This window comes from Ammospiza nelsoni, chromosome Z (genome assembly GCF_027579445.1).
Source record: "Ammospiza nelsoni isolate bAmmNel1 chromosome Z, bAmmNel1.pri, whole genome shotgun sequence".
Lineage (NCBI taxonomy): Eukaryota > Metazoa > Chordata > Aves > Passeriformes > Passerellidae > Ammospiza > Ammospiza nelsoni.
Window position 1 is genome coordinate 60,842,669 of NC_080669.1, and position 21,576 is coordinate 60,864,244.

Genomic DNA, 21,576 nt, shown 5'->3' on the forward strand with positions numbered 1-21,576 from the left:
ATAAATTGTGCATGGGGAAGTTCAGACTTGGTATCAGAAAAAATTTTTCACTGGCAGAGTGGTCAGGCATTGAAATAAGTTGCCTAGGGAGTCAGTGGAGTCACCATCTCTGGAAGTGTTCAAGTGTAGAAAGAATGAGATGGCCTAAGGTCAACAACACATTCTTCACTGTCACTTTGACTATCCAGGTACTCATCTTTGTAGAGAGAAAGGAGCAAGATAAAGTTTTCAATAAGATTATAATTAGATTTATCAGTACTCACATGACAACACAATGATTCACATGAGTGAAGTATTTTGAGTTCACAGAACAATTTCTTATTGGATTTCTGGATAGAATAAAGCCCAGTGATTTCTATCTCTTCATTTATGAATATGAACACTATTAAAACTATGATCCAGTTTTATTAGGAGCCAGACTTGACCATTTAGTGTTCTTTTATTTCGCTAGGAAGAAATTGTTTTGGGTTGAGTTAGAGTAATGTTTAAGCATTTGATTGTGTGGATAATTTACTCTGTGTAATGGTAATAAATCACTCTATTTTCCCTGTAAATCTAGAAGTGCTGTTTGGAGCTAATGCAGACGAGCACTGAAGGATTTAGCTGGAGATGGAGAAGATAGCAATGGTAATGCTAAAGGGTAAAATGCTTGAGCAGCAATCTCCACAAAAATACAGTTGGTCACACCATGGAAACTAAAATATAGTTTTATCTCTAATCCAGCTTGCCATGAATGCAGAAATCATGACTTTCATTACTCTTCTTCTTACACTCCAATTTTCTCAGGACAGGCTAACACTGAGTGGTAGGACAAGAGTTGGAGCTAAGAGCTGGAAATCCTCTGTACTATTTCTGGTCATTCTGCTGACTTCTTAAAGGACATTTAGCAACAGCAGGTGTATCAAGACTGTGTGATGAGAAAAGCAACAGATAACAAGCTATCACCAAGCTTTTTAGGCCTGGAAGCCACAGCTGGGACCTGAACCCCTGGGTAACATTTCTAAATGACAATATAGAGATATTTCTACATGGTCCATTTTCCTACAAGTCACACGGTTCTAACAACACTTACCTATTCATGGTTTGCTGTCAAGTTAAATTTATCCAAGTCAAGCACTTTTAGTCTTTGAACCTCCCATTGAGGCAGTGGAAATTATTACCGACATCATAAAATGAGTGGGTGCTGCTTAGACTGAGAATTAGCTCCTCAGAAAGTGGTTGCTAACAAAATAACAGTGTAAAAAGAAGTGTCTGCCTTTCAAGTCAGTCTCTAATAGGAATAGAAGCAGTCTGTAACAAAGGATAATTGTCACAGTTTGAATCCTAGAGTGGAAATTACAAGGATTATTGGAACAGATAAGATTTTTCCTTTATCTTTGTACAATCTGAGTAACAATCCTGTCATTTTAGTAAGACATCCTTCCTTTCGGTCAAAGGAGAAAAGCATAACTAAACAATGCAAAGAAAGAATCTTGTTTAGAACTGTGGATACAGACAAGAAAATGCTGAATTGACCAGATGTGTCTGCAGAATTTGACTCAGCTCTTCAAACTTCTGTAGATTATATATGGAAGGAGTGGAGTGAAGACTGCAAGAACAATTTCATATAAACTGAGAGAGGATTGACAAACATAGTTGGGAACTTAATCAATTAATGCAAGTAAACGGCTTTTCTGGTTTTGGGGGGATAATAGTCATAGCTAAGAAGAAATCTTATGAGTCCCTTTTGACTGATTGGAAAAGGAGGAAAATTACATCATTCTCTTAAACGTGAAATTTTTTATTTTATTTGACTTAAAATAATTTCAAATGGTTTTCGTTTGTTTGTCACTTTTCCAAATATGTGTTTCCAATATCTACTGAGGTTAGTATTTGTGGGAGGGGAAGTCTGTGGTAATGTAGACTAATTACAATAGGACAACAGAGGCTAGAACATAATTTGAAACTGCCAGTTGTCCTTCTCTGTTCAAAGACAGTGAATTATTTCATTTAATGTTCTCCAATGCACATAAAAACAGTTACTTAGCTTTTCTGAATGTAGCTCTCAATTATGATTACGTAAAATTCAAGAACTTATTTAGCAATCTTGTCTTTGTAAGTTTTACAAAATTTTTGTTTAAAGCATTTACCCCAATCTCTTTTCAAAACAACATACTGTTTTATTGTGGAAAGGCAGTAGAAAATTAATTTATGGCCTATTATAAAAAATAGTTTTCCTGTTATTACAGCAGGCTGTCTTGTAGCATAGAAGCCTGTTTCTTGTCACTGACTAGAGATTTACTGTAGATATCTCTAATCAACAGGAATCTGTCATTTTAATTGACAGTTCACTTAGGACTGACAGTTATTAAAAGCAGACAGCTAAAACAGCTTAATAGTTACCTAGACCACAGCATCTCTTTTAGAACTGTAACCAGTATTTTTAAAAGTATTTAAATCAGAGTAGCAAACAAATCTGGAGCAGCATATAAAGCTGAACTTCAGAGAGGTTGCTGTAACCATTCTTTTACTGATGGAACACGCTGAGATGGCAAGAATATTCTACCATCATGGTTTGAGTTTGGTTCCTTCTCCAGCCTCAGCTTTCAGCTTAACACTGATACTCCACTCCTGGGCATGAGCTCACAGCACTTGATAGATCAATTAAAATGGGTTTAAATTCATCTTATCATTGGAACATCTGAGTCTGATGCCTCAGTCAGTACATTATGTTTCTGTTTAGGCTGTCCAGGCCTATCAAGGAGCTCATGGTCCATGTTGAAGTTGAGTAACAACTCGCAGAGCTAATCCCAGAGCTCCATCTGTCTGTCTTGGTCCAGAGACTTAAGTGGAGCTGGGGTCATAAGGGTGGGTTATGTCAACATTAAAGGTATTGTCTGTAGTGATCTGTGGCTCCAGGATTTCCTTCTACAACATATCAAATGACAAACAAACCGAGGAATGAGTATCTAAGCTGTGCTATGGTTCTGCTTGAAAAAAAGTATCATATTTTCAAAGACTTTCCTTAGAGCATGAAAGGAAAAGGCATTAAATGAAGAACAGAACCTCCTCACTTATGTCAAAACAGTCCATTTACATATGTATGATATATTCAAGAATTATTCTTTAAAGACCAGGTACTAGGCTCAGTTAAAAAACATTCTCATGAGCATGAAGCAGAGAATCTAACATGGTAAGCCTTCATTAGCACATAATGTTTTCAGTATCATTATCCCTTAGGATTAAAATTTACATTATTATTTCTCTCCTAATATTTCAGTGATATTTTTCCTTTAATTTTGACAATTTCAGTACTTTCTTTACAAAGTAGTTATTAAATAGTTATAAATTAGGTTTAAATATTGCTCAAGCTCACAGAAACTGATATTTTCATGAAAAAATAATTTGTACCTTAACCTTCTGTTTTGAAAGACAAATCTGTTCAGGTCTTGACAACCCCTAGAAACATTCAGTATATCTCACTAATTGGATTCTTTTGAGAAAAAAAATCTGTACATTTTTTCACATATTTTTATCAAGTTGGTACTTTGGCAATATCTTTGTATTTTCCCACTACTTTTCTTTCTCTTGCTCTTAAAGATCTCAACACTGTCAATCACAACAGACAGACTTGAATCCCAATTTATATAGAAAACCAAGTCAGTTTTCAGAAAGGCAGAATTCCAGGTTTGGGCCTTCTGCTTATCATGGAAATCATTCTGTTTCGTCCTGCAAAGAAGGCCAGGATTGGAACTTGCATGTGATATCCTCAATGTTTAACATTAGCCAGTTGGGGCACTTTTGGACCCTGTGACCCTGTCTCAGCAGAAGGGCCTTAGGACTAATCTGAGGCATGAAGGTAAGATCTTGCAGTCATTTCACTGTGAGGGCAAAGAGAACTTCTACACCATAGCCTCAATGCTCCCACAGCTAAGCAGGGAAGAGGAGAAATGTGAATGTTTGTCTTTACTCATTACAGGCTTTCAGCAATCAGACCCTTGCTTCCCTGCAGGAACACTGGGATTACTTCATTATCTACAAGTCCTCTTGTGTAAATGATGCTCTGTGTTTTTCTCCTCCAATCAGTTTTTGTTGTTGTTGTTGTTGTAACTCCTGTGATATTCAGGCAATTTTTCATTAATTTCTGAGAGAGATGCTGCAATAGGGACAGCATCTCTAGAGAGGACATTGTCTCCTGGGTCAAGTACCACTGTACTGGGGCCCATTCTCTTCCTGAGGACAGACAACCTTTCCTACTTCTGATTGCACAGATTCTTTAAATCAGTTCATGCATTTTCCTGACTGAGAAGCACTCAGCTCCTGAGGAAACAGATCACAGTCTGTTTCTTGCACAATTTGCTGTCTCCAAGCCTAAGCAGCAGAGTCGTGTTCCAGAAATACATTTCTAGGTACCACCTTCACACTAAGAAAACTGCACTCTGTGTCTCTTTCTCAGCTGGCTGTGTGGTTTTGCAGTCTCTTTTGACAGTGTTTCTTGGACCTCTCACCATTCCCAGAGTAAGCGTCTTGTACCCCAGGAGGAGTCTTTGCTCAAACACAAATGGTGTTACCAAATGGTTATGAAATAGGCAGAAGAAGTTATTGTAAAAAGAGGAAAGATCTATAGCTGCCCCAGGAGACATGATACAGTGGTGATACACAAAATTGAAACTTCTATGGATAAAAGGCAAGAACTTATAAAACAGCCAAGTGTGTTGTGGCACACATAAATTTTAGAATAATTTTTTATCAGCCATTCACTTGAAATACTTTCAACTCGTTTAGCAGCCTAATTCTTCTATGCCTCAGTGCAAATCTCTTGAATACCATTAGCATTATTCAACATTCTGCATCTAATTTATTGAGCTTCTTTGCTATGGGATATTAAACAAAATAATCATGCATTAGGCATAATTAGAATGTACTAAATTAATTTCTGTATGCTGATTATAATGGATAACTGCAAAAGTAATTCACACACCTTGGTGCTGCAGAACTAATATGATGCTTAAGTCAGCTTGCAGTATAAAAGGTACACAGCGCATAGACTGCCATGAACAAGCACCATAATTTGCAAAATATTAACTGAAACTGCGCCTGTTGACTTTTAGAGTAGCAATTTACAATGTTTCATAATAGACTATGATAATGTAATCACAGACTGCTGTAATTGCACTAAATTTGATCATTAAATTCATGGCTCTTCCTTTGTGCACACAACCAGCCATTTCATCCTAGAAGGCGAGCACCTTGGGCAAGCAGGAATCGCCCTCGTGACTCTCCTAATCTTTCCATTTGTGCACTAGAGATGGATCCCAAAGGCACATGCAGCACGTGCTCCGTGATTCTTCAGGAGAATGAGGGAAGTTAGATGAGCCAACAGGTCCCCCCATCCTGCACTTCACCTCTGTTAAAAATGGGCACAACAGCCTCAACCCAGTTGACCTCAACCCCAGGGACCTCCTTGATGCCAATGCTGTCACACTGGACAGCATGTGTGCACGAGTCCTGCATAACCTTGGTTATGAGGTGACTTCAGAGCTCTGCACTCTAAAGTTTCAAACTCAATTGCTGGCAATTCCTGCAGAGAGGATGCTGGTACACACTGAAAACGGAAGCAGGCTTTGCCTGTGGAGACTGAACGAAAAAAACAAGTATCAAGTATTTCTGCCCTTTCCATATGCACCAGTGGGTTGTCATCCTCACCCACCAACACAAAGGGAGCTGCAGGGATTTCTGTACAGATGGTGCTGTTTACTCTAGCACCATGAATAAACCATCTCAATTAAGCACTGATGTAAGCACTGCTGAAATAGCTTACATTTGTCTTGATTCTGTTGAAATGTAATTCTTCAAAGAGAACTGGGCAGTTCATCCCTCACCCTTTCATCAACCATAACCAATGGGCAAACACAAAGGTTAATCACAAATGAGAAGAACAACCAGCGGCACAACCCTGTGTGAACAAACCTGATGTTCAACAAAATATGTAAGCTGACACACTCTGAAAACATATTTTTTACCTGGGCTTTAACCTTTCCTCCACAGGACAGGAAGAGACATGTTGCATTACAACAGGCTGGTGACTTTTCAGTTCCAGCTGTGCCAAACAGATGGAACAGTTCCAGAGCAGCAGGAACATCACTGGTTGTAAGAAATTAATGTCATGGCTATGTTTTTCAGTGAGCTATACTTCCAAAATCCTTTTGAGGCATATGAATCTGAACAATGCTCAGAAAGTGTTTGCAGTGCTAATGGATGAGATGAGTTGCGAAATTCATGTCTCATTCTGAGACCAATATTGGGCAACTTCAGAAACAGTAAGTGATAGATCCTCAGCTGTGTAGCTGTAAGGCAAATATCAGCTTGGCTACAGGCTAACAAAAAAGGTGAAGGAACCCTCTGGTCTTAAGTTTGGTAGGTGAGTTTTCTTTTTATTTCCAGTCTCTACAAAAACAGCAACTGAGTGAGGATTCCGTAAGTATTTTATTCTACCTTATTCTGACTTATTCTATGGGTAAATGCAAAACACCAAGGTGATCTGATCCTTCAGTGTGAGGACCCTTAAAACACTCATAATCTAATAGTCATAGAGCCCGCACATCTTTTAACACACTGGATAGTCAGGGAAACAGTATGGAATTCCACTTAGCCACATAAGCTGTTTCACAAACTAGCAGTGCACACATCAGTGGAGGAAAGTAATTTTTCAGAGACTGCTACTAAACAGCAAAGCTTTGTGATGTGCAACAAGCATCAGAGATCTCATTTAATCCTTCTGGGGAACACAGAATCATACAGTAGAAGACATAACAGCCAGGATAGAAAAATCTTGGTTTATTTTATCTTTCATTTTGCTTTCCTCAATTCACCACTGCTTCACAAAAAGAAAAGCACAGGGGTTAAGGACATGTAATGACAGCATTTTGGTCTCCTCTAACATATATTGTAAACACATCAAAAAGTAAAGGATGCCAGTCCTTGCACTAGCATCAAATAAGAGACTGATTGGATTCCTCATCTCTAAAAAGGTAAATTACTTTTATTAAGAGATAATTTTTCATAAAACAAATAGCTCTTAAGATACAAATGGTGATGTGCTGGAAAGATTAACACGTGATACTCAGGAAACATCAGACAACAGGCTGAAGCCAACAGACAACACAGTAAACTACTGACAAAATAATGATCCTTGAACAACGCTGAACTCCTTCACAGGAGTTTAAAACAGAGCACATTAACAGAGTTCAAATATGCCAACAAACACCCTGCCTTTTCTAATTCACAGAATGCAAATGAGTATCTTCCAGGGTCCTTACTCTAGGACTTGCAGTTATGACAACTTGCACAGATAGATCTTTTATTTTTCTTGAAGAAGTAAAGAGTTAAATTTGAAATGTACAAAATGTTGGAGTGCTTCAAGTCAGAGGTATAGGTTGGCTACTGAACAATGTAGCCAATGTAAACATTGGTATCCTTCTACTGTCTCTTCATGTTTGCATGCCTCATAATACCTCTATTTTTACTTGAATGAAAAAGGAAAACAAAGACTACTAACATTGAAGGCTTCTTATGGTTCAGAGAAGAACAACATTCACTGTGCAGCATCAGAATCCACCCAGTAGCAAATTCAGGCAGCAAGGTCCAGCTACCAGTCTCAAAAGAACCAAGAATACCAAATGTGTCTGGAAAAAATAACAGTCAAAAGAAAAGAGTGGAAGTACAGAGAACCTAACTTGACAGGACTGCTATGTGCAGGAGTTGCTAAGAGCAGCAGCTGCACTCAGGAACCAAGAGCTGAGAAAATCATGGTGAAAAGGAAAGCATAGGAACAGAGGTGGGGACAGGCTTGAGAGGAAGCTGGAAGGAGTGCTGTGTCACACACATAACACAGAGAATTTCAACAGCAAGCTGCTACTCAGAGATAGCTTAAGATGGGTTTGGCATTGTGTAAGAATGGTAAAATCCACAGTAGCTGCCCTGCCTGGAAGAGAACCTAGAGTTAACATGAATATCCCTTCATCCATCTAGCATTTCTCCACATCCCATTGCATATGCCATTACAAAAGCACCATGGTAGTGTGAGTTCTTATGGGCAACAAAGCCCAAATTAGCAAATTTCCATGCATATTACCACTTGTAATCAACAATTTTTCACTAATATAATAAAATACTGTCCTTTATGCCTCAGGCAAAAGAATAATACAGGAAATAGCAGGTGAAACATTTACTTTCAACCACTAACAGGAGGAAATTACTTTTTATTTCTGAAGAAGTTTTTTATCAACAGTAAGTTGTTTATCATTTTGATGTGAGGTAAAACGGACAAAATAAAAGACCAAGAACGTGAAGCAATCAGAACTACTGGTGGAAGACTCTACAGCTCTAATAATAGTAAAACACCCCTGAAATAGCAGTGATGAGTAGACATGTTGAGAAAAAGACGATAAAGAAGGTGAGATAGCACTCACATCTACATACTATATTCTGAAGGAAGTTATTGAAGTGCTCCAGGTGGATTTCAAACAGATAGGTGTAGAAGAAACTGCATTAAACACATTTAATGAGATCATACAGGACTGCAAACATCATGTCAACTGTGTTATACATACATAGCTCACAAAAATTATCCTGATGTTTCTGTTCTAATAATATAGCCTGTTTGGCAGTTTTTTTCTTATGACTACATCAAGCAGACCATGAAAATGGAAGGGCAAAAAAAACCCCTACTCTACAATCCTTACAGGTTTTGTAGACAAATCTTGTACATACAGATTTAAACATCTGTGCCCAGAAAGGGTTCTTGGATGTCATTAAAACGCAGACATGCACTCAGCAAAATAAAGTATGTCCTTCATGAGCAGAAACCCTTTCACCACTGCTCTGAGGCAAAGTCTGGGAAGCATGAAGACTAGAGCACAGCTGATATTTCTCACATTCAAGGAGAGACATACAATGTTAGAAGATATCAGGTCTGGAGTATATAAACAGAAATACATTATTCCCGTTAATTAAATTGTAGGCCCCATTACTACAGGATGTTGTGAAGGATAAATGGGTTCTAAAAGAGATTAGATGAACTCACAGAGAACAAAAGGTCTGCCACAGAACATTAAACACAACTGTCAGGCTACAGCTGGGTCACAGAGATCTAATTGCTGTCTGCTGAAAGGTGCTGTGATATGCTTGAGAAACAATCACTTTATACACAACCAGGCTGCTATACCACAAATCTTCCTTCCTCCAGCTGGAGACAGAACAGTGGGCTTGACAGACCCTTCCTCTGATCCAACATGAAAGTTCTTTATCCATGCTTCCTTCTCCCACAGAGGCAGGTCTGCAAATACTGCCTTATCAACCTTTGAACATTGTGTCTTTATTCAGAAAATTATTCTCTAAGATCTTCTAAAGGAGTTCTAGTAACATCTGCAAGCTGAGACGTTCATTACACTGACATTTAAGGTATTTTGGACAACTTCAGATCAATCCAATAAATTGGGAGCAATGGGTTGCCAAGAACCATACCACTGGAAACCAATAATTCTGTGCTACAAAGGATTTTCTTAAATCTCAGTAGCAAACCTTGTAGAAACCTTGTGTGTACATGATAGCTTTAGACTCAAGGACAGTAGGTTCAAATTGGACATGAACAGGGAATTTTTCCCTGTGACAATGGTGAGACATCATGACCAAGAGAAGCTGTGGATGCCCCATCCCTGCAAGTGTCCAGTCAGGCTGGAAGGGGCCCTGAGCAACCTGGTCTAGTGAAAGGTGTTCCTGCCCATGGCAGGGGGCTGCAAGTGGATGATCTTTAAGGTCCCTTTCAAGCCAAGCCCTTCTATTGTTGTATGATTTTATGTTTGCAGATAATCTGTTCCAGTACACATGACTAAAAGGGGTTTAACGTGATGGCATTAAAAAAAACCAAACAGCTACACAGTACAACTGACCCACACTATTGCTTCAGTCTTCTATCAAATGCAATGAACCACCTTTCAAGTTTACTCATTGAAATTGCATGTATTTGTATTAGTTACTCTGTTGGTCTGTGTACATAGATTGAGCATGTGAAGGCCTTGTTCAGGAGATTCTTCTGCTGGGAGGAAGTACTCTCAAGCAGCCAAGTTCAAGATAGTTTCACTCATGAGGTCCCAAACAATGTCCAAACATTATGGTTTGAAACCTAAATATCAATTTGCAAAAAAACCCATCTGATTTAATTAAAAATATCTGAAAACAATTTTTTTCTAGTAACCTTTTCTCCTTTTCCTTAAGAAATTATTTTCAAATGAAACTGGACCTCCCAAAAATCTGGTTTTGTTTGTTTAGTTAGGTGCTTGGGTTTTTTGGGTTTCTTTTTTTAAGTTCTATTATTGCTAGTACAGCTGGAAATCTTTGCCTTCAGAAATAAATGTCTGCAAAAGTGAGAAGACAACTTATTTTTACAACCACTCTAAGAAAAGTGCTCTAATTGCACAGAAACACAATTTTCAGATTAATTTGCTTTAAATTATTGTTTATAAAGTGTTAAGAATTCAGACTTTTTGTTTTATTTTTGCATTAACAGTGACTTTATTAAGAAAAATATAGTTTTTGGTCTCCTGCACAGAAGTTACATTCCCATTTCTTTTTTTTCCCCGCAAATCATTTCTTCATGGTGAACTACGTTTTATGTAGCCATAGAATCAGAGAATCATTGAATGGCTTGGGTTGGAAGAAACTTTAAAGATCATCTACTTTCAACCCCCTGCCATGAGCAGGGGCACCTTCCACAAGGCCAGGCTGCTCAGGGCCTTGAATCCAAACGTCTGTCAGCACAGACCAACACAACAAACAATTTAGCTGCACATAGCAATTTTTTCTCCAACTGAAGTGAACAAAAATAGGCAGTTGTGCACGTTCTAAAATACTCTGCCATATGTAGATGTATAAAATACAGCACCAGAAGAAGCACTAGAACAGGATGGTGGGATCACCATCCCTGGAAGTATTCAAAAAATGAGCAGTCTGGCACTTAGTGATATGGCTTAGTGAACAGGGTGGTATCCAGCAGAACGTTGGATCTGATGGTCTTGGAGGTCTTTTCCAACCTTAATGATTCTACAATTCCAAGACCCAGCATGAGTTTTGGAATCCAGTATTTTTTGGTATAAATTGTACTATTCCTCTGAGGGAAATATTATGCAGACAAAACCCTGAAGTATTTTACAGCAAAGCACTTTTCATGTATGTTAAAACACACAGACTCTGATTGAAGAGACCCCGTAAGTGAACCCAAGTTTCCTCAAGTTGCATTGACAATTTGGATATTTCTTCCAAGAGTTTTGGCTCCGATGAGAGAATCTTAAGATGTAACTGAAAATGAAAACAAGCAGTTAGTGAAACAAATACAGATTAAAAAATTAAAAGACTGTTATTCCCCATCCAATTCCAATAGTTTGCTTTCAGGAAATGTCCCAAATAGGGAAAGGACTCTTTTCTTTCAATTTCCTCTATTCAATACTGCTCCCCTTTTGCTAGTCTTTACAAGCCATTTTTCATGTTCTAGATGGGATAAGGCAGCAAAGTGTCTTAAATATGCTATATTTTTACTAAATCCTCTTCTGGCAAGGTTGCTGTCTATTCTCATCACACAGTTCCCTAGAGGGTAACTTTCTCCACTTTCTGACCTACATCACAAATTCCTCTTTAGTCTAGAAAGGCTAGACAGATGTGCGAAGGTCAATCAGGATTATTATTTTAATTATCCATGTTGCACACATCAAGAAGAATAATGTCAGCACACACTATAGTGATAGAGATGGATGAGGTCTCCTTATGTGACAAACAGCAACCTTGTTAAAAGAGAAACAAGAGAAACCTTCTGAACTTGCTGCAATTATTACCACTTAATGGATGGAATATTTATTTTCCAGGCTACAATTTAAATATCTAGGAGCCTTGACAGAGCTTTAATTTGAAAGACAGTTGGTTCAGTCTGGATAATAGACAAAATTCTTTACTGTGAATGTGGTGAGGCACTGGAACCCATTACCCAGAGAAGCTGCGGATGCCCTGGTATTACATGTGTCTGAATGTCTATAACAATGTTTTCCAAGTAAGCTGTTATTAAGTGCTTTCACATTATTTCATAAATCAGAGTACCAAAAACACTTGTGCATCAGAAGGGTTTCAACATTCCGCCAAACCACTTTGTCTCTAAGAGTAACTGTTACTGTACTTCAGTAGAGTAACTAACTTACACAAACCCTGGGATAATTTCATTAGCTCTGTGATACTCAACAGGTAACACAAGAAAGGCAGCCCACTGCCACGGAAAGTAGGTCAGGCTTACAAAGTCTAGTGATAAATCCAACAAAATGTCTAATTTATTTCCCAACCATTGTGTATTAAATTCTTTGCTTATTTAAGACGTAACATACCTTAGCTTAACAATTAACAACCACTAAGAAGTTAGGAATGTTACAAAAAAAACCCCACAAAAACAATTCTAAGTAAGGAATACAAGAACAAAACCTGTCTGGTAGGGCCCTCTTCACAACATCTTTTGTTTTGCAAGTTTTTCTTGATTGTCACCAAATGAGCTGCCACATCATCCATCCAATACATTCAGTTAGACATTTTAAAACCATTCTCAACCAAAATCACTTCAGATAATTCTAACAGACAATTTATACCTTTATAGTATAACCGTTATTTTTAATAGGACTAACATAAATTTAGTAAGAAAAATTTTACCTTTAAAAATAGTGCCAGGTACGCCTGAGCGAGTTCGAAGTTGTGCTTCTTGTTCAGCATCATCCCAATCATTCTCAGAAAGCTCAGCATCACCTCCATTGAGCCCCCACCTTCAGGGGCCAAACCCCGCAGCTCCACCTCAATATTAGATGGTCCCAAGCTTTTCAGTAAGTCAAGGGGAGCTTTATCTGTGTTAGAACATTGGAGGACACATTATCAGTAACATCTGCAAAACAGAATCTCACAGATCCTTCACAAGACAGGCTTATGCTAAAATTCTTAAGTAGTGACTATGAATTTCAAGTTTTTACTGTTTCCTTAGTTTTTTGTTTTCAACAAAATGTCTCCCTGTCTTTAATTTACTGTCCCAACACCTACTAAAAGTACAGATGCACTTTATTTGTAATTGAAAAATATAAGTAACATCTTTGCATTTGTTTCAATTTTTCCCCTCTTCTGTCTTCTAAGTTAAACAAAATTTCTAATTAACCACATAACATTGTCCTTTAACATCTCTTGGCAGAAATAATGTACATACTTGATATTTTGAGCTGTTAACTGTGAATATACTCTGAAAGATGGAGAACACTACTTTTACTAGGCATCTTTAGCTGACAATAAGCAAAACTAGAGACCTTTGGCTGCATCCAACAAATTATTACTTTTGTTAAGTGAATGCCTGGAGAGTATTACAGGAAAATACAGGTCTTTTTCACAGCAGAAATACATTAAATTTGCAAACTTTCTTCCTCTTCATAATTGCTCCTTCTCAGGACTTCTACTGTCCTACATGATGACCTATGAGGATTTCATCTATTTCCTTTAAAAAGGAAGCAGCAAAAATATGTTTGGTTGCAAAAATGCAACTGATAGTTACAGCATTTTTAAAACGTATGTGATTAATACTTCTTTTGCTAAGAAGTTGCTAAGAAGACCAACTTTATGGTAACTAATGGTATTAGGCATTGGTTTATAACCCTCAGGTAGTATATAGTCAATATTTGATTCCTAAAAACATCATTAGCTAGTTTTGAATATAACAGATTTTAACAGTACTAAACAGATGCATTAAATAGGTTTTTTTATGACATTAAACAAAAAGCATGGAACACGTTGTGAGGTTGATACACGTACAACATGGAAAAGGCTGCAGCTCAATCTGGGCAGCTCAGTCTTCACACCTGACCTGAGGTGTGAAGCCCTGTTTCCACCCCTACAGTAAACCAGGATGGTTTTGAGCAGGATTCCTTTTATTTGCATGGCCCAGTGATGTTGAGAAGAGATGGCTGTAATCCAGCCAGCAGAGAGCCGTGCTCCCCATCAGCAGCCAGGATCACCAGGCTCCCTGGATCGCGGCTCTGGCACCGACCCGGGGCCCTGCAGCAGCCGTGGCCCGAGGCAGGCCCATGTGTCCAAGCACATCACTGTGCACTTGCTCACTGGTAGAGCCAGCTCCATGAGGCTTTTAAACATTCACCTCTTCTGAGTGGCTCTAAGGCACTTCAACAGAACACTGTCAATCGAAGTACTACAAGTGAGGCAGAAGAACACACCTTGTTTGTGACAGATAATAAAGTTCTGCACACAAAACGTTTCAAGTTGCTTGAGTAAGCTGGTCATCTCAAGAGAGTTTAAGCAGGGGTAGAAGAATTCCCCACAGAACTGCTTGTGGACAAGCTACTGTCCATTTACATTCCCAAGTCGGCTATATTAGTATAATTTTAAAAAATCTGTTTCAATGATTCTGTAGCATCACAGGATAAACATAAAAAACAGCTGTTGCATTCCACTGGTAGTTTAAGTGATTAAATTTCAAAATAAACTGAATGTTCAAAGAAATCCAACACTTTATTTTTGTATAATTTATTTCTTCTTAAGCTTTAAATAATAGGACAATGAATTAACACTGTAAGTTCACTGCCTGGTGAAGTAGCCCTTGAAAGGAGAACTTGTTAGGCACACTATGCTTTTTATGTTTCAGTGAATCACCACACTATTCCTTTTCAAATAGGTCTATTCCAAATCAATCCCTTCCTTCTTTCCTTCCTTTTCCCAGAAATAATGCATGGCACCTTGTCTGGGTGGTATAATCAGTTTTCAAAAAAGGTTAATGAAAAAGGAACCCAGTCTTCTTTCTCCATAAGGGTTTTAGCCAGAATTGGGTTCCATGCTACAAGCTGCAGTACCAATGGATTTTTGTTCTAGTGTGGCTATCTGTGTATTAGGTATTATACTGTACTATGAGTATTTTTTTTCTCACATCTGTTACAATTCTGACATTAAAAATCACATATGTATCAAAATAAAAGCAGCATCAACATTTTCAGTGAAATATTTCATTAACTTACATTCACTGGTGCTCAGGGCTTCTTCAAGATGAATGCAGAAATCAGATTTCTGCGCCAGCATCCCAAGGTTTACCACCTTTGACTAGACCATAAAAGCACAGCAATGTGTCCATGAATATGCAAACACATTTTTACAACTCAATCACATTATTTTTCTACTGAAAGAATAAGACTTTGAGAAATAAAGCAGTAATACAGTGAGTTAAAACTGGTTCTTTAAAATCTAGTGATTTAACCCAACATTAAAAAGCATTTGAGATTTCTCTTAAAATACACTATATAAATACAATTACATTGATTCTTGTTTTTACCTGTGTATCATTTTCCTCCTCTGGTGGAATGTATCGGGGTATAAGACCAGGAAGTGTTGGGATGAAGAAAGGTGCTGATTTTGGAACTTTTGGTGGCTCTCTCGGTTTATTTTTTTTCTGTTAATTAGATATTTGAATTAAAATAATTATCATTATAGTAAGAGCATGTGGGAATATTTTGTTTGTAAAGAGTTTCCTTTTTAAAATACTGTGAAAACTCTAAAGATTAACTAAAAAGTAAATATACAAGTAAAATCCTTTACCATTAATCATGAAGCTACTATTATTTAAATTATTATTTATCAGAAAAACAACCCCTGTCCCAAATCCTAGGAACTGAAAAGCACCACATACACTTCTAATGCAAAATCTTGAAAAACACTTGAAAAGCAGGATCAAGTTTCATGCATTTCGTAGAAACAGGGCAAATATATGGATGTATGTTGCTTTTTGCACAGTTTCAGTACCTTGATAATATCAAGGTTGAGGAGATTTTTCCACCTTGATTCTGGTAACAAGGAAAGGGTCACCAGCTGCTCTCCCAGTTGCTCAGGTGAGACATATTCTATCATTTCATCACATGGCTCTTCATCTCCTGACACATCTTGCAGAAACAGATATCTTTTATGAACATTCATATTCCTCATTCATTTTTTAAAAAGTCAAGCCCAACATTTTGAATAACAAATGCATAACAGTTATACACATAGGTGCTAACATAACATTGAGCTAAAAAGCTACAGAAACAATCTGTATTAGCCTTATGAAATATTAAATAATTTTAAAACATTATAGCTAAGATGTAGAATTTAATAAACAAATTTCTAATGACTGATAAGATTTGTCCACTTTGACTGAAGTTATATAAAAGCAGTTTACAGATTTAAAGAAAACAAAATTTTGACAGTAATCTGTTGTTCTTTCTGAATAAATATATACACAGTAATTTTAATTCTACATTATAAAGCTGTGAAGTCCTTGCATGTAGATCCTTGCACCATATTCACTACCTCATCCCAACCATCCCACAAGGCAAGTTATAGTATCAGTCACTTGATTTTCTTTTAATTTCCTGTGTGATCTTGACTAAACAAGTCTGCTTTCCTTTCTTTTTGTAAAATATTACTTGGCTAAAACAATGAATCTAATAGACAAGCCTGAAACAAGAAAGGAATGTAACCCATTAAGAGCCCTTAGCATCCAAGCAGGAACTTTACACTTGCTAAAGACACAAAGTGGATTAAAACTGGAATCAGGACAAAAACATTCAAAGTTCTGGGACGAATTTCTGTCTCCCCAGTTTCAGTACGTGGAGCAGGTATGTGCTTGCTATAGCAGCCATCACCACGAGGCGGCTCTAGCGGCCAACAGCTACGTGTGCTTCTCCTCCAGATGGAGATGCATTTGCAGGCATTTCAAACTTGGGCAGACAAGATCTCCATCTAGAGGACTTCTGACGCACAATCGCTTCCATTAATTTAGCAAAAAATTCCACTTAGGCCTTTCTTTCACTGGGCACAGGCACATGCCAGCTCAGCTGAGCCCCGTCCTCTTGCCAACAAGATAACCACAATAAATCTGTGGCATACAAGCAGGGGAGCAAACTGCAAGGGAAAAACAAAACACACTTTCATCTGAGGGTTACCTTGCATGGGGCAGGTGCTGGGGAGTGTCACCAAAGATGGTTCATAATCTGCAGGAAGGGGCCGTAATGACACAAGTGAATACAGAGAACGATTTGACCTGAAAAAATAAGTCAGGCATTTTAAAAGCCATCTCCAGATGAATGGGAACAAGTACTTCAGACATAATTTATACTGCAGTCTAATACTGCTGCAGCATGGCAATTCACCAGGCTCTATTCAAGATTAGCTCTCCTCATCTACCAGATAAGCAGGAAATGAAGTGTGGCAATGGACTCACCTGAACATCTGAAATATAAGTGTTATGTTCAAGTATTATTGCCAAGAACATAATAATAGGCTGCAGGACCTCAATGTTCTTATTGAAGTGAGGGGCCCAGAGCTAAGCACAGAATTTGAAGTGTGACCTCACCAGCGCCCAGGAGAGGGACAATAACTGCCCTGGTCCTGATGGCCAAAAAGAATATTTACCTGTGCCTGTGTTCCACCACCCTCACAATCAAGCATTTCTTTACAATGTGTGATCTAAATCTACCTTCCTCAGTTTGAAGCCATTCCCCCTTTTCCTGTCACTCTAGGCCTTCGTCCAAAGCCCCTCCCCAGCTCTCCTGGAGCCCCCTTAGGCACTGGAAGGGGCTCTGAGGTCTCCCAGAGCCTTCTCCAGGCTGAACACATTATGCAAATACAAATTATTCATCCTGCTTTCACAGGATTTTAGGGTAATACTCTTAGCAAATTTTCTTCAGGTTCGAAAGATGCACACAATTCTGGCAAATTGCTTCTTTTGTCAATATAAACTAGGGCTAGGTAAAAACATCTGCTGTTATTCACAAGGAAGCACTTTTACTTAACCACAGGAAGGCCAAACAACTGAACACTCCTCACACAAAACTACAGCAAACATATAACCTGAAATAATCTGTCAGCTAAATGGAAAAAAGACCCAAGCCATTTTAACAGTGTGTCACTTCAGTATTGGACCTGAACAGTCATTTGCTTTAAAGCTGTATCTGGAGGAAACTGAACAAAACCACATTTTACTTCTGTGCTCATTTATCACTAATAAAGAAAAATAATCACAACTTTCATATACTGCCCAGAAGCCTCGGACAGCAGGACAAGAAAAGCACTTCAGAAAGAAGCACTATCTGAACAAAGACATTTCAAAGCAGTGGGGGAAACGGAGTCTAGGAAAACTTTACAAATGGCATAACAGGAACTCTTAAGAGTAAGAAACCTTTAGAAAAAAAGAGATCGTTTATACTATCTGAATAAGTAATTTAACTGTGGAAATTTCATTACTTAGGAATCAGAGCAATACAGAACACCTGTCCTAATCAGAACCATAGAACACAAAACACTGGAGATGATACTTCACAGGGTAATTCTCTATTTGCAATAAAGGTGATTAAAAGAACTCTGTCCCATCCTAAAGTCTAAGTAGAAACAGATTATATACTCACCACAAATAAATTCCAAGATCATCCACATGTGCTGAAGCCAGAAAATCTCCTGTAGGGGACATAGTAAGGCTCACAGCTGCAGAGTCTACCAAAAAACAATCTATGAGACTATGGAGAAAAAAAAAAAAAAACAACAGAGAAATTATCAGCAAAATAAACTTGTTTATCTGCACACAAATCCAAATATATTGTATAAACAAAGCAAGTGAACAGCACTGTGCAACAAAGTCTCTACAAAATGCTTCAAAGTCCGATAAAGCGGGTGCCTCCTTAGACATCTACACCTGGAGAATATGTGATGAAGCAGTCAACTCCTTATGCCTAACACAAAATTTTTACTGGCCATAAATTCTGTATTTCCATTTAGCCCCAGTTACTCAGACTGAAAATTCCTGTTCTCAGCACACTCCATGTACACCTAGTTAATACTAATGATAATGTTTCTAAAATAAAATATGAACTGCACAATGTGAAGTTTGATTATCTGCATCAGTTTTGGCATTACTACATCTTCAGCCTGATAAACCATTTCTTAATCATTCATTTCATGATTGTGGAAAATTGAAAAAATACCATGTAAAAACAAAGTTAAAATACAACTATAATAACATTATAGTAACATGTTATTATGCAACTATTTTAACAATGAGACATTTAAGTTCTGGAAAGTTCTGGATGATGCACTCTCTAGCAGACTTCCACTCAAGCCCAGGTTGACAGCATTGCTTGTCTCTTGCTGAAATACAAATTTCAGTTACTTTAAATTTTAAGTTAAAGTTTAACTTGACAACCAGTTCACGAAGAGAAATAAAAAGAATAAACAAAGAGTGTGAATACTTTGTTCTTGTTTACAGTTCTACAGCCCTGTTCTGTTCACTAACCATAGAAAAAATATTGATGTAACAAAGAACTTTAAAATGTAAAATCTTGTAGGCATGTATTTTCTTAGCTACTGAGCACTCCTGTGATGGCTCAGTTGAGAGAGCATGTTGAAAGTAAAAGCCTTTTTCCCCCAGAGTTTTCCTCTGGAGTGTTGTATTCCCTATGCATTTTCTTAAACAGATGCTGCAAATCTCAGATAAGAGAAAAATCATTCATCACTTTCAATATAAAATATATAAATACTAAACCCATAAATCCCAAACTTTTATCACATACATTTTGTACACAGTGCACAATGGCAAGAAAAAATTTACCCTAGATACTTTCTCTTCGTTTCAAATCCATCTTTTTATGACAATCCTTGCCTGTAACTGAGAAATTCTATTCAATAAATCAACCAGAAAGAGCTCCAAAACAAATTTAACAAAAAATTAAGTTTTTCTACTTACTGAACTTAAATCTTGATTAAAATTACTGGCTTGTGGGAAGGAGCGATCCATCTACTATAGGAAATAAGATACACTTGTATTTTTTACACAAAAAGCTAAATGAATCCTGCCTTGGAGCTGAAGGCATCTCCCTTTATGCTTCCTGCCTAACTGCAAAACTGTGACAGTGGAAAGCATAATGTTGAGCTCACATTTAACAGGTCTCCTGAGCTGTTTTTTCTCAACTTCTTCATCCATGAACAGTCAGCTCATACCCCTGACTCCCCAATTTGTCTGTGCAAGCTGCACAGCAGAAAGAAATATATGCACAATGCCTGGGCTCCTGTTTGTAACTTTCTGTACACAAAGTCATCATTTTTTCCCACTTTTAAAAAAGCCCTACATTAAAAACATGCACTGCATTACTTATGGACAGCTAAGCACCACTCCCAAGCAAAAACAGATGTCCAGTTAATAGATGTCAGACCATTATTAAAGTCAGTTGGTAATTTTTGTAATGTTGGATTCTAGAAACGTGTTCTTCATATTTTCGTAAAAACAATATCAAAGCTGAGGCTTTAGAATACACAGTTCATGAGATGCTTTCTCTACTTATGAGTCACAGAGGTAAAGCAAGTATCAAGCCATTTATTAAAAGTTGGTCCTCCTTTTCAATACACTCCTCTGCCTATAGTTATACAAAAGCCTTGCCTTTACACACTGGAAATAATTTAACCTAATTACAATTAATAATTTAACCTAATTACAATTAAAACCAGGGTTTGTCATTTACCTGCCTGGATTTCAGCTTGACCTGAATTTTAGAGATAAGAGACAAAATATTTCTTTTTTTTTTACATGTAAAAGCAGACTGTGAGACTGCTTTTAAAAACATTATAAATAGATTCTTATTGTAAAGTATTAGGTTATTGAAGAAATGAAAACCAGAAGAAACTGATATTAGTTAATGCTGCAATTTTTTGTAGGCATATTACTTTGCAAGGGAAATAGTGTTAGAAAGATGAAGACCAGAGTGCTAATTTCCTTCCCATGCATAGGAAGAAGGCACACGATACCCATCCTGTCCTATTTTAGACTATTTTAGTGGCTCTCATCATGCAAGAACAGGCCAATTGTTTGTTGAGATGCAATGCACTTCTGGGAGTAAAATGAGAACTTTTACAAAACTATTAGTATACAAAATTATTTACCAAACCATGTCAACAAAACTAATCAATCAAACTGAAACCTTTCAGCTCCAGGCACAACCACCAGAGCTGCACACTGCACAGCACTACCTTAAATTAAAAAAAAAAACAAAAAAACAAAACTATCTGATATGCTGCTGAAAGAATGCACTGGCAGAACGCAAAGTTATTTCTCAGCCTGTTTTTTTCTGGGCTCCTGAACTTCTTGTGCGTACTTGCCTACTTCTCAGCCAAACTTTATTCTGGGAGAAGACTACTCATGGTGGGTCACAAGAGAGCATTTTTGGCAGTTGCAAGTACAAACAAATGAAAAATATAACTGATGTAAAGCTATGTTGTGTTGTTAAAATGAATGTAAGTGAAAACAGGCTTCTCTTTACAAAACCAACTGGAGTACTGACTGCATCCAACTCTGGGGGCCCCAGAACAAGATACATGAACTTAGAGCAGCTCCAGGAAAATGACTCAAGGCCTGGAACACATTTCCTATCAGGAAAATGAGAGAGCTGTGGGGTTCTTCACCCTGGAGAACAGAAGGCTCTGGGGGAGACAACCTTGTGGCCTCTCAATATTAAA

General features: G+C 37.6%; 1 protein-coding gene across 1 annotated transcript in view; it reads right to left on the reverse strand.

Annotated features, from left to right (window-relative positions):
* Nucleotides 1-6,799: 6,799 nt before the first annotated feature.
* The window catches only part of WDR36 (WD repeat domain 36), a 32,544-nt gene continuing 17,767 nt past the window's right edge, over nucleotides 6,800-21,576 (reverse strand). Inside the window, exons 17-23 of the mRNA XM_059492782.1 lie at nucleotides 18,483-18,590; nucleotides 17,022-17,119; nucleotides 15,844-15,980; nucleotides 15,377-15,493; nucleotides 15,066-15,147; nucleotides 12,718-12,905; nucleotides 6,800-11,334 (exon numbers count right to left, since the gene is read on the reverse strand). Coding sequence (XP_059348765.1) covers nucleotides 11,185-11,334; nucleotides 12,718-12,905; nucleotides 15,066-15,147; nucleotides 15,377-15,493; nucleotides 15,844-15,980; nucleotides 17,022-17,119; nucleotides 18,483-18,590 — 880 coding nt within the window. The 3' untranslated portion in view covers nucleotides 6,800-11,184. The remainder of the gene's footprint in view (nucleotides 11,335-12,717; nucleotides 12,906-15,065; nucleotides 15,148-15,376; nucleotides 15,494-15,843; nucleotides 15,981-17,021; nucleotides 17,120-18,482; nucleotides 18,591-21,576) is intronic.